Source organism: Mixophyes fleayi, chromosome 3, assembly GCF_038048845.1.
Source record: "Mixophyes fleayi isolate aMixFle1 chromosome 3, aMixFle1.hap1, whole genome shotgun sequence".
Taxonomy (NCBI): domain Eukaryota; kingdom Metazoa; phylum Chordata; class Amphibia; order Anura; family Limnodynastidae; genus Mixophyes; species Mixophyes fleayi.
The window spans coordinates 89,118,494-89,134,170 of record NC_134404.1 but is presented as its reverse complement, the minus strand read 5'-3'; the positions used below and the strand labels follow the sequence as shown (position 1 = coordinate 89,134,170).

At 38.8% G+C, this 15,677-nt stretch overlaps 1 protein-coding gene across 5 annotated transcripts in view; it reads left to right on the top strand.

The window, feature by feature from the left end:
- The window catches only part of DOCK10 (dedicator of cytokinesis 10), a 256,655-nt gene that overhangs the window by 99,642 nt on the left and 141,336 nt on the right, over positions 1-15,677 (top strand). The window contains exon 1 of one of the 5 annotated variants that reach the window (XM_075201944.1): positions 4,811-5,001. The exons of the other annotated variants lie outside the window; for them this stretch is intronic. Coding sequence (XP_075058045.1) covers positions 4,870-5,001 — 132 coding nt within the window. The 5' untranslated portion in view covers positions 4,811-4,869. Of the gene's footprint in view, positions 1-4,810; positions 5,002-15,677 lie in introns of those variants that run through there. 5 annotated transcript variants of the gene reach the window in all.

The following is a 15,677-nucleotide window of genomic DNA, read 5'->3' as shown; positions in this document are numbered from 1 at the left end:
GTTAATTAATACCTCCTATGGGGTCTATATGGGTACATCCTGGTATATGTTTTGAAACCCTGGAAGCCTGTGAAGCTGCCTCCTTTCTAAGTGGGACCACAAGGAGCATTACTGTGGGAATATAATCTCTGCAACATTGTCTGTGGCTAAAACAAGTCCCCTTCTGGGTGTCTCACGAGCACCATGTTTAGAAATAATAAATAATATGATGAAATCTGTCTTATCATACCTTACAAAAATGTCATCATATCAATTGTATTGATAATTATGTATTATCAGGATGTGACTGGTCATCCAGTTATTTCAGGTATTGGTTTGGCTTTGGCTTTTACTTTGAATATGTAATCTTCTGTTGATCACTATATACAAAACCATGTTGCCTCTGAGAGATCCATGTCAGATATACTACTCATAGTTTAAGGTAAGACAAGATTGCAAAGAGATATAAATTTCTAACATCTGATGTACAGGCATTGTATATATATATATATATATATATATATATATATATATATATATATATATATATATATATATATATATTCTGCATATAGAAGGAGTAGTGGCAGTCAATCTTTTCTTATGGAATGATATGGGTATCTCAGAGAGACAACATGAGTTTTTTCTTCACTCCACTTCATTTATGCTCACACATAATTATTTTTAAACTGGATCTGGTTCACCCCGAGCTTTGCCAACTTATATGGCCAAATTTGAGTAGCAGTTCATTTGAGTAGCAGTGATGGCCCATTCAGGATGAACTACTTCTCTATGGCCAAGATATAGATGACCTTTTATTATTTAGGGATTTTGTCCCTTTCATAAATAAACTCATTACAGTTTAGTACTTTATTATAGAATTTAGTCTAAGTTGAATGGAGAAGAAAGGGTGAAATTATATGTTGTGAGTAGGTTATAATACCTGCATGTTAAAATCCTATCGATGATGATTTGTTTATTATAGTATATAGTAATCAACAACCGACCTATGTAGAAGATCCAGAATAGATATTTTTTTAATCCAATATAGCTTTATCTATACTCTAGAGTGTTTACCTTCCTAGGGGCTACATACCTTATGTATATACACTGATCAGCCACAATATTTAAATCATTGACAAGTGATGTTAATAACATTGATTAACTCGTTACATTGGCACCTGTGAAGGGATCAGATATATTTGACAGCAAGTGAACAGTCTGTTCTTGAAGTTGATCTGTTGGAAGCAGGAAACATGGGCAAGCGTAAGAATCTGAGCAACTTTGACAAGGGCCAAATTGTGATGGTTAGATGACTGGGTAAAAGCATCTACAAAATGACAGGTCTTGTGAGGTGTTCCCGGTATGCATTAGTTAGCACCTACCAAAAGTGGTATAGAAAGGTGTCAGAACACACAGTTTATCGCAGTTTACTGCATATGGGCTGCATAGTCGCAGACAGGTCAGAGTGCCTGTGCTGAGCACTGTCCAATGCTGAAAAAGCATACAATGGGCATGTGAGCACCAGAACTGGACCATGGAGGAATGGAGGAAGGTGGCCTGGTCTGATGAATCAGGTTTTCTTTGACATCATGTGGACGGCCCGGTGCGTGTCCGTTGTATACCTGGGGAAGAGATGGTACCAGGATGCACAATGGGGAGAAGACAAGCCGGCAGAGGCAGAGCGATGCTCTGGTCAATGTTCTACCTGGACCTTGGGTCCTGCCATTCATGTGGATGTTAGTTTGACACATACTACCTACCTAAACATTGTTGCAGACCAAGTACACCCTTTCATGACAACAGTAGTCCCTGATGGGAGTGGCCTCTTTCAGCAGGATACTGTGTCCTGCCACTCTGCAAAAATTGTTCAGGGACGGTTTGAACAACATGACAAAGAGTTCATGGTGTTGACTTAGCCTCCAAATTCCACAGATCACAAGCCAATCGAGCATCTGTGGCATATGCTGAAAAAACTAATCTGAGCCATGGAGACCCCACCACACAAGTTACAGAACTTAAAGGATCTGTGGCTAATGTCTTGGTGCCAGATTCCACAGGACACCTTCAGAGATCTCGTGGAGTCCATGCCTCGACAGGTCAGAGCTGTTTTGGCGGCACGAGGGAGACAACTGACAATCTAACTAATAAACATCATTACTGACTTATCCAACATTTAATACTGACTTTTCATGGATTTGCATGCTGATATTTGTGTGCTAAACGGGGAGTATCTCTCTATTTATATGCAAGCCACATAAAATGGTGTTAGAAACTTTTACAGCTCCTAATCATTATTAGTGTGGTAACTATAAGAATAAGCAGTAATTGACGTTGAAGTTTTGTTGTCTATAATTAATCACTGACTAGTGGTGTTTCCAGTGTTTTTATTGAAAGATTAATGTTTTTATTAATATATATATAGGTTTTTATTTGTAGTAAAAATAATTTATGCTTGAGGCCAATTCCAAGAGTATTTGAATAATACCATATTTTTAGCGTTTTCAAGATGATGGGAGAGACTGGTAGTAGACTTAAAATACTGCACAGTAGTTTGTTTGATTTTTAGGCAAGGGGTCTATTTAAGAAGCGTTGAAGAGTCAAAATACTGGCGGTTCTTTGTCACCACTTTTTTTTTTTTATCAAAGGGTTAATGATGGAGAAATCATTGATTTGACCTAATTATCAGAGTTTACCACTGTTCCCATAGTATGCATGTTAATTCTCACTGCACAGCATTAATAAATAGGTGCATTTGTCTGAATTAAGGAAGAGATAAAACCCTTTGTGTGATGGCAGCTTTTTTGAACCACTTTAACCTATATTAACAACTATTGGTATGATGTATCTTATTCAGCGCTTGTGAGAAAGCCCTCAAATATACATTAGATGGATTGTTTCTGGCAACAGTCCGTGCTCTACTATAGTTACCAATAGCCATTTGTTTCAGCCAAATTCTCTACAGCAGGTGCTTTTGTAATAGAAAGTAAATAATATTTCTGCTGTTCCATCTTCCTTCTTCTAATCTCCAAAGTACTTACTGACATTCTTTTCAACTTTGACAACAGCCATCAGCAAGACAGTTAAAAATAAGGCTGAACATTTTGAATTAGTACCGACTTCTCCAAATTCTGTCCAGAGTATGACCACTGCTCTCATATCCATATAGCATCTACTGTCACCTAGCCTTTATTTAGTCACAGCGTTAGCCACCATGTGGTTTCTGCTCTGTCAATTCTGCACCTTTGTATCCTAGCTCAGAGGGAGCTGGACGGAGTAAACCCCGATCTATCTTCTCACTGGCCCTCATCTGTCACCACAAACAATTCTTATTAATTCATCTCTCACCATTGTTGTTCCCCACCCTTCCGTCCAAGCAGTTTACATCAAATGTTTCAACTGGCAAGATTGAAAAATAATTCTTCAAATAATTACATCTTAGAGTCTCCCATATTCAAACAATCACCATCCATATTTACAGATCCATCATCATCAGTAAAAAAATGTTAAGACTTCATCCAAGGATGTCCTGGTATCTCTAGACAGTCCATCATTACTCTCATGACCCCTCTCTTTTGATCATATCTATATTATCACCCATTTTAAATTTACCACTTCTTTAGCTGAAGAGTTAGGGCACAATAAAGATATCACAAAGTGATGATGATTGGTCATATTTGGAAAGTTTTGAAGTGATTAGTGCGGGCTATACCTGGGGACTTATGTGTAACACATAGGTATGTGCATACATTATCAGAGAAGTCATTACTCATCCCCTTGCTGATTTAATGATGATGACTATTAAGTGCCTTAATGTCAAAAGTATGCCAAATTAATTTGGAAATGTGGGTGCTAGATTATCTCTTTGGTGAATCAGAAGGTGATAAGCAATTGCACATACTGTACATCATGAACAAGGGGGTATGGAAACCCAGGGACTTTGACTAATATAGTGGCAAGGGACAATGAATAGTATAAGAGGTACCCGACTTGGGGTTTCCCTGTGATTTTTTTGACACATGTTCTCCACGCTGGGGTCTCCAGTACAGATGCTGATAGACCAATGCAGAGAGTCTTCTAAATATATGTATCACACATTGAGCCTGCAAGCTTAGCTACTTGACATACAATAAAACCCTTACTCACTGATGACAAAAGAACTACAACCACACATAACACATCTAGTTACCTCAAAACTGTAGACTTTTGCAGAAGGATTACTAGCACATGGTGAAAATGATTTTACAACATCTAAAACTAAGGCTAACCTGCTTTTAGGAAACAAACTTATAAAAGTGGTTAAACAAACACAGTTTCCTGTAAGTTATAATGCTTATTTTACTTTAATTAAATGAATACATCATATTTACTATATTATAATATGTATATATTGTTTTTATGATTTGCTTAATTACATTTTGCTTAATTTGCTATATTAACTGAATATGGCGTCTGAATTACAATAGTTAATTTAATAGTTAAATAAATTTAGAAGGAACTGATTCCTAAACACCCAAAAGTAAGACTTGCCAACTAAATAAATAAAATATAACATAAACACTTTTCTTTGCTGTGTCTTGAACAGAGGTGTCCTAGGTAGATGCCATGTAGGGCTGTACAGTAAATAAAGCGCTGGTTGGATTTCTTTCGCTATAGAAACACAACAAGGAGAAATGTATTTCAATTACACATGCAGATACAATTGCTATTTTAAGTCTATTCATGTAAATGTGACACTTTCGTCTCTTCAGAATCTGATTTCTTATTGGTAGGTGTGAGCAGTACTTCTTCCTTTCGGTATGAGGCTAATGCACTTCCCCTTCACAACTGTGTTTAGGAAGCATTGTGCATAGCTGTTGAAAGACAGAGGATTTCACATGCAACCCATTTATGGAGGCTATGATACTCAATACAATGAGCTTGAAAGGTAAAGTGTTCAGGAGAGAACAGTGCCCAGAAGCATGGAAGAAAAGGAAGACCATGAGAAGAGTCAACCAAGGGAGACTTCCGCGAATGAGCTGTGTAGGTGATGCCATTATTTGTTTTTCTATGTGTGAGCTTGATTTAAAGTCATGCCGCATCCAGTGGGCTAAGTCAGAGAGCTTATTGGATGAATCACAGAATTCTCATAGGACACTACGTGATCTGTTTATATGTGTTCATTCATTGTTCTATTCAACATATTCATTGGGTTTGTCAGCAAGCTGTAATTTCCTTACCATAGAATCTAGCCTAATAGGAGTAACCATGCATGTATGTGTAAAAGATCTTTTATCTAGAAACCAGGTATTCAAAATGTTCACAAAAGTAGATAATAATTTGTGATCCTCTCTTATATGCAGCCATGATCACCAGGTGCATCCCCCCTACATTCACTCTGTGAGCAGTACTAAACATATAAGTGCCTAATTTAGAATTAGGAGCAAACCAGCTAAAGTGTGCAGATTTGGACACGGATAAACCACATTGCGGTACAAGGGGTGCAAATGTATTTATTTATTATTTTTGCATACAGGGAAAATGCCTGCTCCTGTGTGCAGCACACAAACATGGGCCAGCTTTATTTTAACATTGTGCTCAGACACGGCCCTCACCCAACTCCGAATATGTCCGCACATTTTAATCCCCCTGTGGGGGGATAATAACTTGTTTGATGTGGGGAAAGACAGGGTTCATATTTTAGTTGTAATCCAAATTACATAACAAAAACTTTATATGAAAAGCCTAAATCTCAAGCGTTCCGGATCTCGTATTTGTATTTACCTCTATTGTGTTACTAACACTTATTAACAAGAGGACTATAGAGCTCAGTGGCAAGAACCCTTCTCTATTGTTCAATGCTAATGATGACTGTTTCGTTGATCATTTGACTTCAGTTTTACTAATCATGAATGAAGGCAGACTTGTATTTGTAAACTATGTGTATTCCTCTACATTAACATCTGTATAATGTGGCAGAGACAACATGTATCAGTTTGCTAATGTGGAAATTTTGTGGTTATCAGACAGTTCCTCTTCAGACATAGTCAGTGTCTGTAACTTTGTCTTGTATCTGTAGCAGGAAGTTTGGATACAGTTAAATGAGAGAGCAAGTGTATGTCCGTTAAGTTGCTTTTTAACACACCTATATCTTATTGAAGGATATTAATCTGTTAAGTGTACATTACTTGAGAAATTGCATAGTAACATCTCCTCAGCACTTCATAATATAGTTGCATGTTATGTAAACAAAAAACACACCATTCACTGCGCTCATACCAGAAAGTAACCTAAAAGAGTGATTGATAATATGGTATACGCTCTATTATAATAATATAGTTGGGTCAGGATAAACTCACTTCACACTAATAGAATGGCTAAATATGGTGGTGAAGGGTATGGGAGGCATAGGACTATTAAACAATTGATGGTTTAATAATACAAATACAGACAAGGAACAAAGCACAGTAAAATCAGACAACAGGGGAAGGAGATAATATAAAGTGCACAATGCCAATTAAATGTGTACAACCTTATTAGTTGTACATATTGACTTGTGAGGACAAACTAATGATCACATAACCTAATGAATGCACTGTTATGTTGTTAGACCAAGAAATACAAATTCAAATAATAGATTATTAGATCACGACTCTTGCAATAAAACAGAACACGAAACACAAAAACCTTAGCACTGTGTAGTATACATAGAGCATTACAAGTAGTAATAATTATCTGTAATCCAAGGTACCAGCTAACAGAATTGTGTAGCATTAATGAATCCCAACTGTCCAGACCATAAGTCTCTCAATTGGCCAGGCAAAAAAAGTCCCATGAAAGATGATATCAGAGTCCAGTGGGGAGTATGTTATCAGAAATACCTCCAAGTACTGAGAAGGTTGTATGTTATGTGTAAGAAAGGTCAGCATGATATATCTCTATGGAAATCAGGCCTGAGCGTATTTCTCCTTGATTATATTTTTATATATTTTTTACTGGAATTGCCTTAGCGGAATCTCACATATTACTTAGTAACATCATAAGCAGTAAGGGTCAGTTACCTACAGACCCACACTGCGCATTACAGTGTGTTAAAGGGGATGTGTCAACATTTGCAGGTTTGTGATGGAAACCGTAAAACCAGTTTTATTGTATGAAACACATTTCAGTATTTCTCCTAAAATACTGCTAGATTTAGCTTAATTTATGTCTTACATGAGAGTGAGGGCACATTAGGGCTTTATTTATTAAAGGTGCTATCTTTATGTGTTTAAATGTTGAATTCATCTAAAAAGGCGCTTTTCCATCAAAATGCTAATGATAGGTGCAAAGTGTGTCCTTTATCAAAGTGTAGGGACAACCTGAGACCAAAAGTCCTTTGCAGGGAAGAAAAGGATGCGTGTCTTACTTAAAAAAAAGAAGGAACGCTTCTTTAAATGTGGCTTTTCCACACCAAACCCTCCCTCATCGTGACTTGAGTTCAAAACTAGAATCACTCATGCATCTAATTCACAAAGAATGCCTCAATCTGGCCAAACACCTTCCACTAGACAGACATTCCCACCTCTGCAGATGCTGCCATCTTGGTCTGCATATCTGTATGCATTTGTGTAAAAGTGTTACAAAACAAAAAAAAACCAGGCCCCTCTTTGCTGCCTCTGCAATCCACCAACCCTAACAGCGCGTATAGTTTAATGCCATTCAGAGCAGCAGTGAACAGGTAATACCTCCCCAATTTCCCACTGATTGGGACAATGCTGTTATTTAACTTTTATTTAAACTAAACCTGTTGTTAGGGTTGGTGGATCGCAGAGAGAAAACGGTAGTTACCTGCAATCCTTTAAATTATATGGCGTAAGACACGGTTATCCTTTTGTTTGTCCACATTACTTCTGATCAAAAGCCACCAGCACTGGTTCTGCCTATCACATTAACTCCAGCGGAGGAATGAAAGGCATGAAGATGGGAGTAGTAGAAGACGAGGGGGAGAAGGTGCGGGGCAAGAGGACTGTGGGTTGTGTTTACAGATGGGGAAAAAAGGAGAGGGAACTGATGGAATGGGTGTCAAAGGGAGACATACACACAAAGGGGAGAAAGAAAGGGACAGGCAACCACAAAGTGGCGATAAAGACACACGAACAATTGGGGGAGTGAACAGAGAGAAACACACATGGGGAGCCAGAAATATATGGGGAGGAATTACACATACAATATTGGAGACAGACACCCAAGTGGGGGATCGAGGTGCACACACACACACACAAAGGGGGTGGACTGAGGCACACACACAAAGGGGGTGGACTGAGGCACACACACAAAGGGGGTGGACTAAGGCACACGCAAAGGGGGTGGAATGAGACGCACACACACAAAGGGGGTGGACTGAGGCGCACAAACACACACAAAGGGGGTAGACTGAGGCGCACACACAAAGGGGGTGGACTGAGACGCACACACTCACAAAGGGGGTGGACTGAGGCACACGCAAAGGGGGTGGAATAAAACGCAAACACACAGAGGGGGTGGACTGAGGCGCACACACACACACAAATGGGGTGGACTGAGACGCACACACTCACAAAGGGGGTGGACTGAGGCACACGCAAAGGGGGTGGAATGAGACGCACACACACAAAGGGGGTGGACTGAGGCGCACAAACACACACACAAAGGGGGTGGACTGAGGCGCAGACACAAAGGGGGTGAACTGAGGTGCACAAACACACACACAAAGGGGGTGGACTGAGGTGCACACACAAAGGGGGTGGACTGAGGCAAACACGAAGGTGGTGGACTGAGGCGCACACACACACACAAAGCGGGCGGACTGAGGCACACGCAAAGGGGGTGGACTGAGGCGCACTGACACACAAAGGGGGTGGACTGAGGTGCACACACACAAAGGGGGTGGACTGAGGTGCACACACACAAAGTGGGTGGACTGAGGTGTGCACACATACAAAGGGGGTGAACTGAGGCACACACACACACAAATGGGGTGGACTGAGGCACACACACACAAAGGGAGGGACAGAGTCACACACACATAAAGGGCTGGAAAGAGGTGCACACATGGGGAGACAGAGAGAAAGGTATACATACAAAATTGTAGATAGAAAAACTTCTACAAAGCTGGAGACAAAAATGCCATGAGCTGCCTCTCTAAGGCAACAAGCAGCGCACAGTCTAGCCTACAAAGATGCAGGTGCAAATCATTGAATTTGGGACCAGATCAGCCCATTCTTTCCCCCAAGTGACCCCATGATGGAGGGAATCAGCTTATTAGGAAATCTCCTTGTAAATTCTATGGTCAATCCGAAAAGAGAAAAGAATGATGACTATAAACTCAATTTTGTATGTTATAGAGAGACAAGTAAGCTTTTTAGGGCAAACTGAAGTATAGTTTTTGTGTGAAGTTAAAGGTTGGGTTAGAGTTAACATAAAACTAAAAATTAATTAGCCTGAAAATTTTTGAAACCACTCCTCAGTTGCTGCCATCATAATTCTTTGGCATCAACTCCAGGAAAGCCCCATATCAATATTTGACAGCACTTTCTGTATGATTTTGTATATAAGAGTATGTACACATATGTAATTTTCTTGTGCCCTTGGGCATATTGGGTATATTGCTTTAAAGCCTGTTGGAATGCACAGGAAGCACAGATTAAATTCACTTCAACAAATGCAATCATTGACCTTTGTAGAGATCACACCCATAGTGCACAAAAGCATTCATGTAAATGCTGGACAGATCATACACACAGATTATAGATGCAGCATATGGTTTTTTTCTTGCATATATTGTCAACCCAGCATTCATTCTGAATTCTTGTGTGGGCGTTGGTGTGTAACACAGAATGTGAGCACATGAAGTGCAAATGGAACGACTGAGGGTTATGTGAATATTATTAGGCCTGACAGAAAGTAGGCAAAGACATATAATGCTGACCCACGGCGCCGTGGGTCAGCATTATATGTCTTTGCCTATTTCTATTGGGAAGTTAGGAATTCGCCCCACACAGACCCACCCTGGCAGTTTCATACCTTTTAGAGCAGCGCTGTTATCTCTATACCTTTTCTCTATCCTGACAGAAAGTAAGTGAACTAGACGTGGATAGCCATGGAATGTTGATATATATATATATATATATATAATATTTGTAGGTATGTATCGCATGTAGATGCATATATATCAACATTTACAAATAATTTTGTGACAACTTACGGGATTTCACTTGTTGTCATCAGCTAATCATCACTGACTACTCCTACTAGTGACGCTTGATCAAGTCAGCTACTAGTCGACTGTGTGTGTCAACTGCACACTGTAATGCCCCCAATTGTAAGAGGTTATTCATTTGCACCCGGAACTGCTCACACTTCTGGGGCAATGTATAGCTGCAGCTGCTGCTCTTTGCTGGTTGTTCTGGCTGAATCCTTCCTGACTGCTTACTGTGGATCAGAACTGCAGTGTAGCTTGCAGAGCATTGACTCAGAATGCTGGTCTCAATGCAGAACAGCACCCCCCCCCCTAACAAATTTAAATTGACCCTAATATCTGTACACAGGGTTCAGCTTGGACATTTACTATAGTTTTAGGGGTGTATGTCCACCCATTCGTCAAAGTGCAGTCAACTAAAGAGCTTCCCATGTTATGAATGTGAGTAGGAAGGGTGGACACAGCCAAAAATATCCATATACATTTTGCAGTTGGGTGGGTACACTTGTATGTTTGCAGACATAAAGGACAGCATTATATTTGCCCAGCATCATTATTGGACATGATTATAATATCTGGAATCAGTTGGCCTGTTGTGCTAGAAGATATATACATTATTGTTTACTAGGAACTCACAGTGACAATAAGACAATGAATCATATAATATTTCTCAATTTATCTTTAACGCAAATTATTTTATTATCGCATAGTCCATAGGTATATACAACATACTGTATATCCATTACCCAGCCGCTATATATTAACCCAAAACATAATACAGCCCTATAATACCCCCAGCATAATACATATTGTTTAATTATTTGCATATGAGGGTATATAAGATTTAGGTTAGGATTAGTAATACCCCAGAAAGACCTCTGGGGGTATATTTACTAAACTGCGGATTTGAAAAAGGTGGAGATGTTGCCTATAGCAACCAATCAGAATATGGCTTTCATTTTGTAGAAAGTGCTAAATAAATGCTAACTAGAATCTGATTGGTTGCTATAGCCAACATCTCCATTTTTTCAAAGCTGCAGTTAAGTAAATATACCCTCTTGTCTATATCTTTTCACAAGTCTTGATAGCAGGCCAATATTTCAGATTATTAACGCATGCATAACATGAAAAACAAATATAAACAAATATAAACTGTGATGATAAAAATAGGAATAATACATTCTAATATTATTAATTTATTCATCTGCAGCTATTTAATTAATCTTTAGCTGAGTCATGAACCCTAACATTGTAACATACATATTGCTGCAAAATCCTAAAATTCTGAAACCTGGCACACAAATTATTTTGAACTTCCTGAGGTTCAAAGCATAATCAGATAGATTAAATATACAGCAGTATGTTTTCTGAGTTCAACAGATTTCCTCCTCAGTGTAATACTTTGTACACACCCTTTTGTTTGTGATTTACTTGCACAAGTTACACAGTTCAAATCTTTGCCCAAGTGTTCTTTAAAGAAAACAGACACTTATCGAACACTGTCTGCTCCAGCATTGCATACTCTGGATACATATGGTTCTAGGTAACATTTCTGCATGGCAGAAAGGGAAGTTGTTCAATCAATATATTGGATGGATAACCCCACCCTTTCACAGTAGGTGATTGAAAGGGTGGAGTTATCCATAAAGGAAAAAATAGAAAGCTATCCATACATTCAAATCATACATAGCCAATAAATCATTCAACCTACATCAATTCCTTTCATGTGAAACTAACAATGTAATATACTTGTTGGAATCCCCATGTAAATAACAATACATAGGGAGACCCATCAGGTAATTAAAGACAACAATAAGCGAACATGTATGGAAGGGTTACCTACTGCACAGTGTATCACAAGGCTTTAAAGGGGGGGGGGAAGGGGGCTCTGTGAGAAAAATCTCTAATATATCTGCATGGCTGCAATTTTCCATTTGGGTATTGAATCCTAGTTCTACACTTATTACCAACATTGTTCTTACAGCAAATACCATCAATGATCCATCTATTCACTATGAACATAGTGTGTACTTCTCCATATGGATTGAGATCCCCAGGCTAAATAAGGTTTATGCTGCGTTTACCATGTGTTCATGAACCATGGTTGCATATGTTACCTACTCCCCTAGAATGTCCACGGGACTCCAGAGAGAGTGGGCAGAGGCATGAAGAGGCATTTGCCCCACCCACTTGATGTCATTAATGGTGCCTACTTATATTCATACCTCTGCTCTTAAGGGATAATAATGAATAGTAGACAAGTAAGATAAAAAATGATGTCTGTACACAGCCTTGTGCAAAAAAAAAAGGAGTGTTTAAAAAATAATTTACTGCAATTATAATGACACTTCCTTTACAAATTATCTTCTCTAAATAACAAGATAATTAAGAACAGTTGCTTAACACTGCATTAATAATTTCAATAATTCAATTCCTGACTCTCTCTCTCCTTCTCTCTGTTCATCAATTAAGAAACTATTTAACCCGTTTGTCCAAACATATTTTATTCAGTCATTTATTTTCTCAGAAAGTTGAAAGATATCTCACAATATTCACATTTGTTATCATTAAAGTTCACAATTATTATTATTATTATTATTATTATCATTTATTTGTTAGGCGCCACAAGGTTTCCGCAGCGCATTTGACCTGTTGACCACTCTCTCCTCATACAGACGCTACAATCCCTAGGTCTTCAAGACACTGTCCTATCCTGGTTCTCATCCTACCTATCTAATCGCTCTTTCAGTTTTAACTTCTCTGCAACAACCTCCACACAGCTTCCTTTATCAGTTAGAGTACCACAAGGCTCAGTCCGGTCCTCTGCTATTCTCTATCTACACCACTTCTCTTGGAAAACTAATAATATTCCCACCCAACAATAGAAGCTTCCTGCCCGACATTTCTATTTCTGTTGACAACATGACCATCAATCCAACCCTACAAGCTCGCTGCCTAGGTGTAATCCTTGATTCGCAAGTATCCTTTGTTCCCCACATCAACACTATATTTACATTATGCTGCATACATCTAAAAAAACATTTCCAGAATACGTACATATCTCACACAGGACACTGCAAAAATTTTACTTCATGCAGTCATCATCTCCCACATCGACTATTGTAATTCTTCCTTACTGGTTTTCCCAAAGTAAGACTCGAGACCCTACAATCTATTTTGCACGCAGCGGCTAGATTGATTTTCCTTGCAAATCGTTTTACGTCTGCTGAGTCACTCTGTCAGTCTCTACATTGGTTGCCTGTATTTCATCGAATCCAATATAAAATTCTTCTACTTATATACAAGGCCATCAACAAAAATGCACCAACATACATCTCCTCACTTGTCTCAAAATATCACCCAACTCGACACCTCCGTTCTGCACAAGATTTGCGTCTCTCTTCCACTCTCATCACTTCCTCCCATTCTCGGTTACAGGACTTTTTTCGGGCTGCACCTACTTTATGAAATTCACTCCCTCGATCACAAGACTTCCTTTAGTCTTCAAACCTTGAACTGTTCTCTGAAAACCCACCTCTTCAGACAAGTTTTTAATATTCCTCTACACAGCTAACACAAGACAGCAACCCTCTGACCAACATAGTTGTGTGACTGTGCATACAGCCCACTAAATAATTTGTAACCTTTGCATTCTAGGTGGTCAAATATTCAGTATGATGTAGCATTTACCCTTGTGTATCAAACCATTGTCCCACAAATTGTAAGCTTGCGAGCAGGGCCCTCTTAGCTCTCTGCATGTAAGTAATACTCATTATTGCCCAAACAAATATAATACTCATACTCATTATTGTTTTATTACTGTTTGTTCCCAAATGTAAACAACGGTAAACAAGGTGGACATCACATGAGCAGATTACTTAGCGCTTACATCCACTCCTGTGATGCCTTCTCTGGTCGGCTACACCCCACAACAGCCAAGACTCTGAGCCAAAGTGTACATCTCCTTTAAATAAGGTCCTTTGAATATGTTGCTGCATTGTTTTAGTCCAAAGTTCACAAAACTATAACAGACTCAATGTTGTGTCTAGCTCACTTTTCCCAAGTGATACTTTGTATATGACAAAAATATGTACTTCCTTTTAGGCATACTGCAACTCATGCTCTTTCACAGAAATAATTTATACCTCAACAGTCTAGATTTTCAGGGAGCAGCGGCGGTGTGGTCTATCACAATGTAGGTGTGGTCACTGTTTAATTCAAGTTATGATTGGATGGATCATAGGCATCGATTGGGAGTGGCTAATGCGGGTTGTGGTGGAGCCAACATTTAGGCTAGGTGCAGCCACCCATAAAGTTGCACATATGTAATATCTATCTAAGGTAAATTACATATATGCACGCTATTTTCGAAAGGCATGTTATTTCAATATCTAATGTAAAATATTGAATGGATTGTTATTTTAGAACATTTCTGGCCAGATATATCTTGTGTGCCTGACTTAAGCAAAATACTTCTACTGTATTCAAAATAAGCTGAAGAGGTGTTAGTAAATTCAAGATCTGTTGTGCATTGTGAAATACAGGTGTTAGACGTTGCAAAAGAAAGAAAAAAATATTTTTTTGCCCACTGTTGCTCTGTGCTGTCCAGCCATAAATGATCCCAACCATTGTGGTGTAATGAAGCCAGAAAATGAATTTAATAAACCCCTTAGAAATCTTCTGGCTGTCACACATTTACTTGTCTACAGCATGAAATTATTATAGACCTTCAATGACTAATAAGTACAGTAATAAATTACCCCAACTGAGGCTGGGAGATGGAACTATATTAATGAAACCAATAAGGGGCTTATGCTGAGTTGGGCGTACACCTGTTTGCGTAATATACGCTAATTTGTATTGTGCATGCACACCGAAAATGTGTACGCTTGCGTCTGTATGCAGATCAGACAATTGTGCCTCCATATGCTCGGAGAGGCAGAACGAGAAGAAGGGGCAGAGAAACGCAGTCCTAGTACAGTAAGGACATGTGCAAACTGATGACAGATACGCCTGTCTGTAGCCATATTTCATGTGGATGCCTTAGGGCTGATGCATATACACACTGATGATGATGATGATGATGATCGACAGCACATGCTCGCCGCTGCTGATTGGCTGATTGCGGATTGACCTCTGAGCAGAGTTGCGTTCTTCATTGATCATACCTATATTATATAATTTCATAGGTAGGCTTTATTTTTATGAAACTTTCATTCGTACACAAGAAGGAAAATTTTACCTGTTGTATTACAAGTTTTTTTTTTATTTAAATCAAAGCTAAAAGTGAATTTTCTGCTTTCAAAAACTTTTCTGGTGCTTATGACACGATTGTGTATAAGTGTATCTGATGTACGCCTGACATAAACCTGTCACATATGCTAAAGGTGCAGGGCTGGATGCATCTATAACATATGGGTGTGAATACATTATTTTTTACGTGGATTTGATTTAAGCATTTAATAAATGCATATACGTCATATACGACTCAGCATTAGCT